At 45.0% G+C, this 15388-nt stretch overlaps 1 protein-coding gene across 1 annotated transcript; it reads right to left on the bottom strand.

Moving 5' to 3' along the window:
* Window positions 1-361: 361 nt before the first annotated feature.
* On the bottom strand, window positions 362-14640 carry LOC140278484 (protein FAM171A2). The gene is made up of 8 exons (XM_072373500.1): window positions 14377-14640; window positions 10060-10287; window positions 6938-7030; window positions 6604-6762; window positions 6018-6197; window positions 5818-5931; window positions 4045-4171; window positions 362-3849 (listed from the first exon to the last, which is right to left on the bottom strand). Exons 1-8 carry the CDS (start codon window positions 14471-14473, stop codon window positions 2361-2363), a joined length of 2487 nt encoding a protein of 828 aa, XP_072229601.1. The 5' UTR covers window positions 14474-14640; the 3' UTR covers window positions 362-2360.
* Window positions 14641-15388: the final 748 nt, after the last annotated feature.

Below are 15388 nucleotides of genomic sequence, written 5' to 3'. Positions count from 1 at the left end.
ACACACCTCTACGTATTTCATGCCAGAAATAAGGTCTAGGTTAAAAAATACCAGAGTTCCCCTTTAAGCTTATGTATTCAGTCATTATTCAATGGTAAACTAAAATCCATGTGAAACAATTGCTTCACACTGTTCTCAGGTCAAATATTTATATGCGATTAAAACGCGATTAATTTCGATTAATGCGATTAATTTTTTTTAATCGAGTCCCAACCCTAAAAAAAATATTGTTACATTTATTCATTTTATACATACCGACATCGTAAAGTCTCAGCACGTTTAAATGAACATTTAGCTGCAGATTTGAATCGTTGTTGAACGTGTCTGTAAGTTTTTCCAAACAAACTCCCAAACGCTCACAAACTGTGGGAACAGATTTATTTCTATCTTGTCTCATGTACAGAAAGAATAAATTTACAGTTTACAAACAACTGACCGAGTTTATGAGGTGAATGGTTTACTGCACAGGATGAAGGCCTACAGCTCAGTCCTCCTCACCCTCATCACGACTATCATAATCCAACAAAGCGGGTTGCCGGGTTTAAGCTAACCCTTTTAGGGATTCAGTTCTCTTGTGACCGAGTTAGTTCACAATATCTACTGAGAAAAACACACAAGCAAGGAAAGCCACAACTTCACAACTCATAATAATCCCATGAGTGGTCCAAAAAAACTTTACATTTACAGCAGCGGACACAAAGTTTCAGCAGGAATCGTTTCATGGCTGTTACTCTTCAGACTTTGATTTCATCACATGTTCACTTTGTATCGTAGGCGGGTGACACAGGCTTATGAACAGCAAGCGAATGGCGAAGACATGGCAGCAAGACTTTCCCAACACTTTCACTCCAGAGGAAACCCATTACTCTGCAACAAGCTACAAAAAAAGCAGTTCACAGTTGTTGATGTGCCGTAGGCAGTGATGCTAGCAACAGCGGGAGCGTGTTGGTCAGTATGTTATTGTTGTAAACATTTACGACCGGAAGTGAATTTTGTTAGCGCAAGATTAAGGGAAAAGTCAGTGTATCTCTATCTAACCGAGTTCATTTGGCAACGTAGTTCAATGCATCTGCGAGTCACAATTTGTGCCAAACACCCTCGATGTCGTTTCAAAAAAAGGTTTCGTTAAAAACACCCTAATCTACACGTCACATGCACGTCGTATACACATAAAATCTCATAGAATTCATCATACCATTTACAAGTTTGGTGAAAAAAGAGGATAGATACAAGAAATTTAGAAATTCAAGGATGGAATAGCCGCAAGAAAAGCTGTCAGTTTTGGCAGACATGCTCCCCAGAGTGTTTTTCCCACAATGCAGTGTGCTTATTAGTGCCCGCCGATCCCGACAGTGTAGTTTAGGTGACGACTAACTGCATTTTAAAGGGCATGCCTATCACTCGATCCTATGTGAAAGAAGGCACTTACAGGAGAGAAGTGGTACAGGCCCCGTCTACAAACAGCCACGTGGATTCAGCAGTGAAACTTCAAGTAAAGTGGTGGTTTTGCTGACTTGTACACATTTCTTGGCGATTAGGGGGCGCTTTTGGTGCCTTCTGCTAATTTCATACATTCATATGCATGCAACCGACTTGTATCAAATTGTCACTTAAATATCAGGGCGTCTATTTACACAAAGAAGTAACTGCTGGCCGAAAAAATCTCAACAACGGGAGAAAGGCAGAAACTTTTGGCAGAAGAGTGACAGAAAGGATGACTTGAAGATGATGCTCAACATTTCAAATCAGAACTATCTAAATAAGAAACTACAACACGCTGTCACAGTACAGGAGGAGGAACTCAAATACATCCCTGAAGGAGCAAAATGTAAGACTTATTTCACAGGGGCTCAAGAAAAAGATGGCACAACTTTCCAATTTAATCAGGCTTTAGGGAACCGTTTTAATTCTAGTTTAAATTTAGGAGTCTTTGGGTAAAATCTACCCAGAGGGGGGGACCTACCAGTCAATCCCATAAAAAATGTCATCCATGTCCAAATATTTGCTTTGTATCAATCGTTAAGTTAAGTGCTCTGTTATATTTTGCTCTATAAAATGGCTATTTCCACAGTCAGTGTAAGCAATGGCTCAGACGATGGTTCAGTGATGCGACAGGATGCACGATAAACTGGACAGATTTGGTCTACAATGGATCGACTCAGCAGAAACCGGAGGGACGATGAGCCGAAACACTTCACCAGAAAGGTCAAAAAACAACCTGAAAACGGACCGGTGAAGCAGCGGTTGTGCTTTTCACGATCTTGCTCAGAGAAAAATTCCCTCATCTTCCATGCTGGATGTGTAAAGTCTCCCTTCTGAATGGAGAGTAAAAGGTCCAGTGCTCAGTAAGTTCAAACAGCTCACTTCCTGGGGTGGAAGACCATGAGAGGCCTGTCTTCGATCTTCTGCCAGGGGCTCTTCTTGTTCTCTTCTTTGTCGTCGGGGTCATCCTCAGGGCTGGTCATGGAGTCGCGGCGGTTCTCGCTGTTGCTGCTGCGGCTGCTGTTCACGCGGCTGCGTCCTCTCCTGGGGATGGTGGATCCCCGTGAGGAGGGGCCCTCGTCCAACAGAGGGGTGAGGGAATTTTCTTCAGGTGACACCGGGCGCCCCTCGCTGCTGCTGGGCTCGCTGTGGTCAGGGTAGGCCAGCTTGGAATAGCTCTTCCCGCCGCTGCTGCTTACGCCGTGACCTTTCCGTCCTCCCGTCCCCCAGCGCTCATCTTTTCCCTTTCGGTTGACGGCTGATTTTCGTTCTTGGGACTCGAGAGGTGGTTCCAGGTTGATGTCTCGTGAAGCACCACTGGAACCGCCTCCAAATCCCCCACCACTGAGGTCATTCCCAGCATCTATGTACGAGTGGCGCACATGAGCATTAGCGCGTCCATCAAGGGAGATGAACCATGCCCGCGGGTGCTGTTTAACGCCCAGTTCTAGCAGCTTCTTCTCGGTCAGAGCCTGCAGTTCGCCATTCATCTGCGCCATGGTGGAGTCGTTGAAGAGTACAGGGATGGTCACAGCTCCTCCGGAGGAGTCGGACGCCCAGCTCGGCTCCTCCGAGTCGTCCCCTTGGGATCCGCCTTGCTGCTGTTGCTGCTGCTGGCCTTGTTTCTGGGAGTGGTGGTGATGATGCAGCTGGCCTCCTCCCATCTGGGCACCATCTTTGTCCTGGTCCTTCTGGTCCTTGCCATCTTTACCGGAGAACTCAGATGGCAGCCGCATGTAGTGGGCGGGGATAACGAGGGTCGGCACCATGCTCCGGTACATGTTCTCCTTCATCTGGTCGATGGAGCTGCAGAAGATGATCTGCCCCGGCTGGGTGTTGAGCGAGGTGGGTCTGGCAAGGCTGTCTGCTGCTGCCGCTGAATAGTCCGGAGGTTTGTCGGACTGGCTTGGCACGTAGCCCTGAAAGCGAGGCGGGGATGGGGGATCGGACGAGTATCCTCGATTGTCGTTGGCATTGTGGTGTCTGTGATATTCAGACTCCTTGCTTTCCTTTGGGCTGTAGCTCCGGTTGTAGTCTTCATGTAGCAAAGGGTTGTCCAGGTTGTTGGTCTCTGTGGCTCGTGTGACCTTCATCGGGAAGCTCTCTCCCCGTTGGGAACCCGAGGAATTTTTCCCCTTTGCGTGTCGCAGCATGTGGGCTGGAACATGCTTCGTTAAGTCCTCCCTTGAACTCTGGTAGTCGCGAGATGGGGACAAGTCAGATTTGTCATTGGAGGGACCCGATTCAACATGGCCTCCGCAGATCAGATTCAGACGGGACGTAGATGTGCCCTGGTCTCTCTTAGCTCCGTTTAGATTGGACGTGTGGGGTTTCCCTTGCTGTCGCCGAGGTTTCAAACACTTCCGCCTGAAAGGTAAACAGACCATCAGTAGTTAAAGCAACTCTTTGTAATCTGCTTTGGGATTACAAGAGAAGTTTTATCAAATGAGAACTTAAACCTAGAGCAACATTCATCTTTTCTGAGCAACTTTCGTCACAAATGTCTACATTTTGCTGCTGATAAAAACCTAAAGCTGAGACCTGCGCCTACGCTCCCCACACCTGCAGTAGTAGAGCAACACGCAGAGCAGGATGAGCACCAGCAGGGCCAGCGAGCCCAGGATGGAGAGCAGGAACAGGGTGTGGTAGGTGGTGATGTCCCTCAAGCCGGGGTGAGACAGACCGAAACCTGCAATAATAATTCATGACTCGTGAGTCTCATGCAGAAAGTCGTCACAGATCGAATCACTGCCACCACATGCTTCATCAGATCTGAGGAGACCGTACGAGGCAAAAGCCTCAAACTGATGTTGTGAGAATAAAACATGAGAGAAAACGTAATCTGTCCCATCGTGGGATCTGTAAAAGTTGGCTGAAGTTGGAAAAGAGGACCCGCATTAAAGGGGAACTCCGGTATTTTTAAACCTGGACCTTATTTCTGGCATGAAATACGTTCATCTACTCACTGAGAACAGTTTGGTGAAAGTCGGCGTCCTTCGGAAGATATTTAGATAACTGGAGATCCATATAACGGAGTGAACGGGGCTTAGAGGATGCAGCCTCTAAATAAGGCATTATCTGTCTTTATTTCACCAATACTTTAAGAAGAATGAATGAATGAACGTGTGCTATAGCTCTGTTAGCTCATAGCTGCTGTGTTGTTGTTATTGGCGGCTATCGGGGGGCTTATAGAGGACTTTCTACACACTCATCTATAGGGATGATGTCATCGCGGCCCGCCGATCTCGAGGAATCTAAATATTTCATGCCAGAAATAAGGTCTAGGTTTAAAAATACTCCTTTAAGAGCCTGGCTGAGTATCCAGATGTGGATCAGCTGTAACACTGATCTTACTCAGCATCCCAGTATCTGCCTCTTATCACTTTGTTTTGTCTTGGTTTCAAGGTTTTGACCTTTTCAATACGTTCACACAGTGTTTTTCAGATCTATGCGTGAAAAAAGCCTTCCACCTTCGAGCTGCACCAGTCTCAAAATCAAAGATTCAAACCGCCTCTTTCATTTGAAACCAACCCCGTAAACTCTCAGGTGCAAAGTTGATCTAACGTTAGCATTTAGTAGCATATTCTTAGCTGTGTGCTGAGGCAGCCAGTCAAAGATCCCAGGATACTACATGAGGGAAAGGGTTACATTTAAGCACTTTGAAGGTAAAAAGAAAGTTTAATTTCATTTTACCCCATATAATGGATATCCCATAAGCACCTGCTAAGGTACTTTTAGATGCTGATGTTCAGTAACTTTCCAAAGAACTCTTTGAATCCCTCTTGTTTTAAGGTCTTTAAACACCAAGCAGACAACAAGCTGCCTCTGGAGCATCAGTGAACGTCTGTTTTTCCTGTTTTTCTGGTCTACTACACACTTCTTCGGTTTTATTCATCATGTTGAATCACCGTCTGGTCTGACGGTGAAAGAGATAATCCTGATTTTACCCATTTAGTCTGGTCCTCCTGTCTTCTCCCACTAACCATATCCTCCAACTACAAACATTTCAAACGTCTCCGTAAGCCATGACACAGTCTTCTGGTTTCCCTTGGGCTACCACCCACGTTTGCACAGGAGAGTTAAGCCCTCTTGTCCAATCTGGCACCTGATTGTGGTCTTAGTGATGCGTTCAAATGCAGTTTGTTTACCCAGGCGCTTGCGACCCAGCAGGGGACCCTTTCATAGTTCCTGCTCTTGACATTAATTTGGTTTAGAAGAGCTTTCAGACACCGGTTCCTGCTGTGGAAATGCAGCAAAAATCTAAAAAAAAACACAGCATCGAAAACACTGATGACCAAAAAGCAGCAGAACGGAGGATAAAATGAGTTGTATCACCTGAAGAAGAAGGAAAGGCTGCCAACCAGTATCCCATCTGAGGAACCACCACGTTCCACACAAACTGAGAACCCTCCTTTTTGATGTAACCCGTCCCGTTGCGAACCCACAGTCCTGGAGGAATAAGCATCATCTTCATCATCGTATTCATTTGAAAGCACAGCACATTTTAGAGTTATGGAACCTCCTGTTTTCCTTACCCGTCTTTGGCTGATACAGCCAAGCAGGTACGCTTGTGGCCATCCTGTTTCGGGTGTCAGATGGCAGCGGCACAGAGATGTGGATCGGATCTGAGACCTGGACTGCACCGCCATCTTTGTCAAAGAGCTGAACGCTTACCACGGCCAGCGCTGTCAGGTCTGTCCACCCCGTCTCCGCACCTAACCGGGGTAAAAAAACAACCCTCAAGCAGCAGCATGAGGTGTACAACACTGATCTCTTTTCTTTTTCTTGCTATTCAAGGATTTCCGTGGACACAATCTGACAGTTTGGCTTGTAAAATATCAGAAAACTGTGAAAAATCAAGGAAAAACTGAGGTTGGAACTCCCTAATCTTGTCTTTTGTCTGTTAAAACTGATTTAAACAATTCACCAAGATAGTAGCAGGTTTTTTCTGCAGTAAGGCTGAAGTCAGACCATGTTTTCTATGGGCCGGGCTTTTTGCATTGCCATGTTTCAACAGTAAAGCGCCTAACTGTAGCATTAAGATTTCCAGCCATCAGATCTAAGAAATCAGAGGAAACATGCCCAGATTCCCCGTAAAACCAAGCGTCCACACATACAGACCTGAGCTGTTGGTCTCCTGGCCCAGGAGGAAGGGGAAACCGCCGATCTCGTACTGACTCCGGGCTGTGGTCAGCGCAGCAGACAGAGATGTGTAGTTGGAGCTGGAAGGCAGCTGAATGGACTTCCTCTGGAGCTGCACCAGCGGCTGGTTACGAGATCCTGAAAAACAAACAGCCACACTCTCAGTATCCCACAAGCTGGGACTTGAACAAAAGCCTGAACAATAGGGAGGAGAGGAGTGGATCCATCACCACTCACAGCTTCAGAGAGTCCGATTTCAGAAGAGTAACTGCTGAAAACACAGCAAACAGAGGGAGTCCACAGCTGTTCTTACCTGGTGACCCAGAGAGCACCTGCAGGACATCATCGTACAGGATGAGCGTTCCCGGCCTCTGAACCAGGAGGTACAGGCTGACTGATGCGTACACTAAATAAAACAGGAAGACATCGAAAATCAGATTCTGCAGCAGCAACAGAACTGAGACGGACCGAGAGAGAAAACAGGCAAAATGAACAAACTTGGGTTCTGTGCGACAAACCAGGATGATAACTCCAGCTAAAACGCACACGTAGGCAGAATAATAACACAGAGGTGCTGTGGTAACTCTTGCTTTATTGTCCCACCTCGGTCATAAACTCTTTGAGACTCTGGCTGCGGTCCATCAGGACCAAAACCAGTGTTGCAGGAGTATTTTCGGCCGGGCAGCTCGTACCGCGGGTCGACTACATGAAGCAGGCGTTTGAAACGGTACCATAAAGATAAAAGGTAGCTGCTTCTGTTACCTCTAACAGATCGCTAGTTAGATCTGTGTTAATGTTGTCTGTTTTGGTCTTAGCTAGCTGCTGCTTACGCTAGCTGCTGCCTACGCTAGCTGCTGCTTACGCTAGCTGCTGCCTACGCTAGCTGCTGCCTACGCTAGCTGCTGCCTACGCTAGCTGCTGCCTACATTAGCTGCTGCCTACATTAGCTGCTGCCTACATTAGCTGCTGCCTACGCTAGCTGCTGCTTACATTAGCTGCTGCTTACATTAGCTGCTGCCTACATTAGCTGCTGCCTACGCTAGCTGCTGCCTACATTAGCTGCTGCCTACATTAGCTGCTGCTTACGCTAGCTGCTGCTTACATTAGCTGCTGCCTACATTAGCTGCTGCCTACATTAGCTGCTGCCTACATTAGCTGCTGCCTACATTAGCTGCTGCTTACGCTAGCTGCTGCTTACATTAGCTGCTGCTTACATTAGCTGCTGCCTACATTAGCTGCTGCCTACATTAGCTGCTGCTTACGCTAGCTGCTGCTTACATTAGCTGCTGCCTACATTAGCTGCTGCCTACCTTAGCTGCTGCCTACATTAGCTGCTGCCTACGCTAGCTGCTGCCTACATTAGCTGCTGCCTACATTAGCTGCTGCCTACATTAGCTGCTGCTTACGCTAGCTGCTGCTTACATTAGCTGCTGCCTACGCTAGCTGCTGCCTACATTAGCTGCTGCCTACATTAGCTGCTGCCTACATTAGCTGCTGCTTACGCTAGCTGCTGCTTACATTAGCTGCTGCCTACGCTAGCTGCTGCTTACGCTCACGAAATATAAAAACATCCAATTTTTCGTCATACTTGAACTACTTAAAGGATGGAAAAGAAAAAGTCCAATTAAAGAAACAACAAACAACAGAAAAAATCTCTCAGACAAAGACACAAGATGGCGGCGCTGAGGCCAACTCTCCTGAGAATAAAGCTTCAAGTTTAGCAAACACCCTCGAGAATATAAAGAACTTCTGCAAAGACATGAAGCAGAAGTTGAACTATGTTCAATCTGAGTTCACCAACGTTTACCGAGAAGCTGAGACACGACTCACACAATTCAAAAGACTGAGAAAATAAACTGCGTGATCATAAAAAGGAACTAATAAAAAGGGAGTTTGTGGAAAATCCTCCATGGGACACGGTGGTGATCCCCCTCACTTCTATAGCACGCTTGGTACTTGTTCCAGAGACGGCTCACGGTCATTAATAGTCATTTTCCTCCCCTACGAAAGCAAAGATGAGACTCTGCAACACCCTGGCTGATCTGGGAGGAAAAACCGATACACTGATGGAGATTTTTTTCCAAAAAACGACCTCAGAAACATGAGGAAAGCAGCATAATATCAGAGAAGGAGCCACCATTTCCTGCTTATCTAACAGTGTAACAACAGCAGACACGAAGGAAACCCCAAAGAGCAACTTTTAATGATCGTATGGTATCTTCAAAGTGTTTACGCCAGCAATGATTTAGAAACATTAATGAAACCTGGACCCTCGTGTAGCCATAAAATTGATGAATTAACCGCAGTACAGACACGAATAGCTGTGAGATGGAAGCTTCTGGACTACTAAAAAAAACACTTTAAAAAGATTTCTTCTTAAAGAATCAATTTAAATAGGATTACAAAAATAAAAGTTACGAATAAACCACTTAAAAGTGGTAAATTCACCTAAAAATCAGCACCTGAGGCTGAGAAGGCTTTGTTGGTGCAACACGATCGGAAATAAAAGGGTTTCATGGCGTCGCTGCGGGAGGAAAACAGCATTTACAGACAGCTGAACGCAAGGGCGTAACCATGGTTTAGACATTGGGGGGGTCCAAGAAAAACAAAATTGTTGAGTGCATTATCTCCAATTATTTATTTATATATGAAAAATTGGACATTTAGAACATAGTTTAGAGGACTACATTGACCATGTAAGTTCACATCTAAAGGAATAGTGTAATTTCTCTGAGACAGTGACTGCCCCCCCACTTTGTTTTGGTTAGTTGCTTACTGTTTACTGACCTTAAACACACCTACCAATTACAGTTATACTCTTCCAGTAGTTCTGTAGCAAGTAGGACAGCTTCCAATGGAAAACGACCAAATACCCAAAGCATGTTTATGGAAATATTTTAATAAGGACAACTAATGATGTAACAAATTACAGACTTTTCCTTTAACAAAAAATGTGCCGAGAACTTTTAAGTCCAGGTTCATTTCTATTGTGTCAATGTCTCAAAATGTGCATCAACAATGAAAAGTCCAATAGTCTAATGTTATTTTTGTTTTAAGTTCTTTTATTTTGAAAGGGGGCGGAAGTTTATTTTGTTGATTCTGTGTTGGACTTCCTGTTCTGGTACAATCTGCTCTGTTGAGCTTGGCCCGGTGGGTCACTCTCATTGGCTAGAGTGTTAGCGATCAACAACGGCGACCGCGGCGCAGCCGTTACCACGGTAACACACGGAAATAAGTTGAAAATAAATAAGACATAACAAGAGACCGATCCCTTGACAGGGTTCATAAAAGGAGAACATGCATTTTACATATTTTCTTCTGTATATTGGGGGGGACAGGTTGGTATTTTCTCAATATTGGGGGGGACACGACCCCCCCAAAGAATGCGTGGTTACGCCATAGGCTGAACGTCTCGCTGTGGAGCTGCAGACTCACAGGGGATGCGGCTGGAGTGCCAGGGCACAGAGTTGGTGACGTAGTCTTGCTTGGAGGCTGTGATGATGACCCATGTTCCCACGCGGTACGGGAAGCCGACTCTCACCACGCCATCGCTGCTGGCGCGGCTGGACGCCAAGAGCGTCTGATTACCGTGAACTTCGACCTGGGCGTCCACCAGCGGCGACAGGTCGCTGTTGTCGAACACCTGGACTTTTATCTGCACCTCTGCGGGAGAAGAAAGAAACGAGAGTCAAGGTGCAATGATAATCTCAGTAAGACACAAGCAGAGCAGCTGGAATCGGGTTCGTTCTGTGTTTGCGGCACTTCAGGTGTTATCCACTTCCTCCGAGTCTCCTGCTTCACTTCCTGTTTTCCTCTCATTGTCTTACAAACGTCACACCTTTGTCTTCCTTTTTCATTTCCCCTTGCCTCTGTGGTGTAAGTTTACCGGGCCCTAAAAGTAATAGAATATGAAGGCATGCTTACGAAAGTTAATGTCTGGAAAGTACCAATGGAAGTCAGCCATTAGGGTCATGGAAAGTACCTAAGGTCAGTGTCGAGTCACGCATCAATGCAAAGATAGTAAAAACAGGAAATATGGATGTAGAGGGGAAGTCAGGAGTAGTGGGAAGGACTATTACATGAATAAAGGTTTTAAAAAGGACAGGACAAAGGGCCCTGCCACGGGTAAACTAATTGATTAAGACTTAACGGTGGAAGATTAGGGAAAACCATATGAAAGGAGGAGCATCCACAGGCCCAACTTGTATAAAAGAGGGGAACTTTCAGAAGAGTTTTCAGACTTAGCCCGGGCTAATAAACCATCATTGGACCGCGAACCGGCTGAATCTGTCTCATCTTTAACTACTAAGTATAGCACATTAGGTAATTTGGACTCCACAAAAGTCACAACACCTCACATTTACTGCCGTTGTAGGTACCAGATGTGCTCAGGTTACCAGATGTGCTCGGGGCCCTGCGCCTATTGGCTGGACGTTGGCACGGTAACGTAAGGGAATGTGATTGGTCCGGACAACTTACTGAAGAGGTAAAAAACCAACCTATTGAAGTCGTTTTCGCGGCTCTTCGTAGGAAACATGGACGGCTTTTACAAAGAAATCCAGCTTTATCTTTCGAAAGGGACTTCATCCTGATTCTTATTAAATGGGACGCGATGTAGTTTGTAATAAAGTTTCTATTAAATAACCTCACATTGGCAAAGAATACTTCATTCATAAAATGTAAACAGTGGGGTAAACGTAAACCCAAACAGGCGCAGGGCCCCGAGCAGATCTGGTACCTACAGCGTACTCTGAGTTCTGCAGATCTTTTCTGGATTACCTCAGTGAGTTTTCCACCATTAATGAACTGGCCATTCGTCCCAAACCATCCACTAACAAACCGGATTGGATGTGATTAAAGAAATCTGCTCTGACCTTCAGAAGTGCAGCTGAATGCGAGTCTGATTAAACTATTCTGAAGCGGTAGTTACACCTGAGCGTGCCTCAGTTTATCGAGTCACCTTTGGCTGACTTACAGGCACTAAATCATCATGCAGCAGCATAATGATTTTGCATCCCATTTGAAGGTGAGAAAACCACGTTAGGATGAAAATATCACACAGTAAAGACTAAGGGATCCATCATTAAGGATCTATTAAGGAGCATCAACAACACCCACCGGGAGGAGCAGGTCACAGCTTAACACCTCCATTCTGCTCTTGTTGGTAACACCAAGATGGTGTTTTATTCCAACCTTGAAGCTGAAAGAGGATATATATAAATATATATATATATTTATTATTGTATGTGATGTCTTCAGATGTGGTTGTTTCCAGTAGAGATGCATCGCTGTCCTGATTACGATGATCCTCAAATCTCCTCCCCGTGTTTTCAGCCCTGGAACATTTTGTTTCTCATCCCGCCTCTTGGACGGCCTCTGGATGTGGGTCACGCTGGGCCCGTTTCCATGGCTACGGGCCGACCTCTCCAAAAAAATCTGGCTTGTTGTGCTTCCTCGCTCGGCTCAGTTCCTGTGGCGCTCCTCTAAAACCCTGGAGCGACACGCCAGCCCGTGAGACAGCGGCGGGCGCACTAATGGCCGCCTTCAGACAACAAGCAGCCTGTATGTGTGTGCGTGGGTGTTTGTGTGTCCAAATCCACCGAGCGTGGATACACTCTGTCATATATTAGCATATTTGTTACAATAAAGGCTCCCTTGTATGTGTGTGAAGAGGATTTCCTCAGTCTTGGCTCCATTGACAGAAACACTGAGTCACAGTGACACAAAGTGGGAACTTTCTCTCCTCCAAAGTCCTTCAGCTGTTATTCAGTGGAGTAAAACCCTCCGGAAACCCACTGAGGCCACTTAAACACACCAAGATAACTGCTTGTACTCTAACTTAAATGAATGAGCTGGTTATGAAGACAAATATTGGACTAATAACAGTAACCTGACCCGATACTGGAGCTGCATGCTCACCTGCTCAGACGTATTATATTGTATTTCTTTCCTTTGAAGGCGGCTTTCACCGCTTGTATAAGACTTACAAAAGAGGAAATACTGAACCTAAACAACTGCAGACGCGCCCTTCACCCTCAGCAGTTACAGCTTTATCGTCTTTAACATTCAAACAGCAACAATCCATGTTACGCTACGCCAACAACGACACAAGTTTCATCCTGAGGATACGAAACTAATCAACTTTTATCGCAGGCAACCAACGTTCATTCCAGGATTTTTCCAAAACTTTTATGTTTATGTGTTTATGTATGTTTATGTATGTTTATGTATTTATCAGACACTTTTATCCAAAGCGACTTACAAATGAAGATATAAAAAGAAATATAAATAAATTAAATTAATATATATTAAATTAAATATATAAAAGCTATATAAAAAGCTAACAATAAACTACATAGAATTTCATAGAATTGTATAGAATTTTCACAATTTCACTTCCTTTAATGACCTTTCCAGGTTTTTAATGACATTCTTACATTACACTTAAAGTATTTGCAACCTCTGGTGATCATAAAAGTGCCAAAATGGCCATTAAGGTGACTTTACCATCGTAAACGTGGTTGTTTTCTCACTGTAACCAAGTGATATAATGAAATATAACTTTTTCAGTGAAGTGCTGCTGTTTTATTGAATGAATATAATATTGGTGCTTAACTCCCACAGCTGACACCTCTGAGTGTAATTGCACCATTTGTGACTTTGTGACTTTTTAAATCCACATTTGCCAGATCCACATCTTGCAGATGTCTGCAGATCGGGGGAAACTGTTTAGCTGTCCCCAAACAAACCTGAGGTATAGATTATTGATAATTTAGTCAATCAAACAGCAGCTAAAATAGCTAAATTAATAAAAAATGTAAACTAAATGAAGGTAAAATAAGTAAACATGCTCAAAAACAGGAGGTGGAAGTGCTATTTGGGTCATTTACTTGCGTAAAAGCGAATAAATGTCCCTAAATACTAGAATACACAGCAGCTAAAAGCAATCCATTAACATGCCACAAGCCTTTTTACACCATCATTTATTTAATCCATAACTATAGATGTCATATTTATGACCTGACGGAGTGTTTTGCTTTTAAAATCTGACTCTCGTTATAAACACTCCTCACACATAAAGTTGGTAATAAAACAAGGCTTCGAGGCAGCATGTAAATAAGATGGTGTGAGTGATTGTGACATTCCTGCAGCCTCCGTGGCCCCTCATGCATCTCCAAGCAGCTCCAGGCACACATGATACAAGGTAATTACATAATGTCCTTCAAAATGCACAGCAGAACGTAAACAGAGGCTGTTGTTGCGTCGTTATTCAGCAGCACAGCAACGTTTTGCTGCAAAACAAAATGATTTTGCGCTCATTAAATCCATAAAAACGCATTTCCAGGAGCTGAGGCCACCCTGGTCGCCTGTCATCGATGTGTAAAGCAACAATGACACACATGAAGGCCTGGGATCCACCAGGCCTGACTCTGGAGGAACGGCTCGTTTCATTTAGGCCTGTGCTCACACCAGACCCTCAAACCGCTCATCTGTGCAGGGCACAGACACCCCCTTAACTCCAGTGTGGCCTCTGTCATTTCAGCTCAGGGATATTCACGAATCTACACGATCAAACGCAACCTTTTCCAGTGGAAATGACAGCAAAGACACCCCTTACAGCGCATCTTATTCACGGTAACATGCTCTCAGGGCGCAGCGCTGCAGACGTCGACGGTTTTGTCGACAAAAGCCATAAAAATGCAACCACTCCCATCTCCTCATTGTGCTGCATCCCCCGTATGGCGAGCTTACCAAATGCTCCCTGATCTGGCAGAGATTTGGCCAGCGCTTCCCAAAGCGCGCAGACCGACGCGAGCAGGAACAAACGGGAGATGAGGTTGGGCGGCATCCTTGCAACTACATCTCTAGTCCCAGATCGGCGGCCGTGTGTCCATATTTCTCCCCGCCGTTGGTGAGCGTTTCCCCCTCAGACGTCGCCCGGATGCCTGCGTTTGACTGGAGCTGAGATGCTGCCGACTGTGTGGGCTTCGCCTTGTTTTTATTGTCTGAGGAGGCAGAAAAGTGAACAACGTTTCCCTCTGCTGATCTCAAGTGGAACAGCGACTCAGAGGACTGGAGATTTCCCCCAAATTATCTACACACCATGCCTCTAATGTCACAGCAAAGCCCCCGCTTCAGGGTCTCCATCGTCAACCCGTTTCAAAAAGAAAAACAGCATTTTCCCAACAGATTAACTTTAATTATCCGCGTTTCTGATGGTTTTTCTTTTTAATAATCCAGTGATTGTTGCGTGGACTCTACTGTACAAGTCCCGATCCGCCTCTCTTTCATATATTCTCTGCATATTACCAGAGAAATGTGGAAAACTTACCGAAATATGTGCAAAAATACAAGGGTTTACCATTCTTCACAGCAAAACTGCTCCATCTCCTTCATGTCAGGTGGGTTTTGCTGCAATCTTTAAGTCACACCACAGATTCTCAGTTGGATTGATGTCTGGGTTTTGACTTCATCACATCACAGGATATATAGGTGGAGGAAGCACATGTGGAGCCTTGACTTGTTGTCACATTTATTTATTGGGATTCAAGGGTCAAAACTAAGTCGTTCAGATTAGTTGTGGGGTGGGATGCTGTTAAAAAACAACCAAATTAAAGGGTAACTTGGGGGGAAATGGCAAAAGAACACAAAAGGGTGGAAAGAAACCAGGGCTGGGCCTGAAACCATGAAGATTTGTTATCAGTCAAGCTGCTCAATCAACACAATAAATATAATTATTACAGTTTCTCTGACATAAAAGATG

The sequence above is a fragment of the Leuresthes tenuis genome, unplaced genomic scaffold (genome assembly GCF_036924035.1).
Source record: "Leuresthes tenuis unplaced genomic scaffold, fLeuTen1.0.hap1 SCAF_20, whole genome shotgun sequence".
Taxonomy (NCBI): domain Eukaryota; kingdom Metazoa; phylum Chordata; class Actinopteri; order Atheriniformes; family Atherinopsidae; genus Leuresthes; species Leuresthes tenuis.
This window is presented reverse-complemented; position numbering and strand designations above follow the sequence as displayed.

What these genes read in the sequence shown, in the direction of transcription:
- LOC140278484 (XM_072373500.1), bottom strand. Translation starts at nt 14,473, where the DNA reads ATGCCGCCCAACCTCATCTCCCGTTTGTTCCTGCTCGCGTCGGTCTGC. An exon ending in GCACTCCAGCCGCATCCCCT is followed by an intron (nt 7,031 to 10,059) that starts GTGAGTCTGCAG and finishes TGTTTTATTTAG; the next exon opens with TGTACGCATCAGTCAGCCTG. An exon ending in GGTGCTCTCTGGGTCACCAG is followed by an intron (nt 6,763 to 6,937) that starts GTAAGAACAGCT and finishes TTTGTTTTTCAG; the next exon opens with GATCTCGTAACCAGCCGCTG.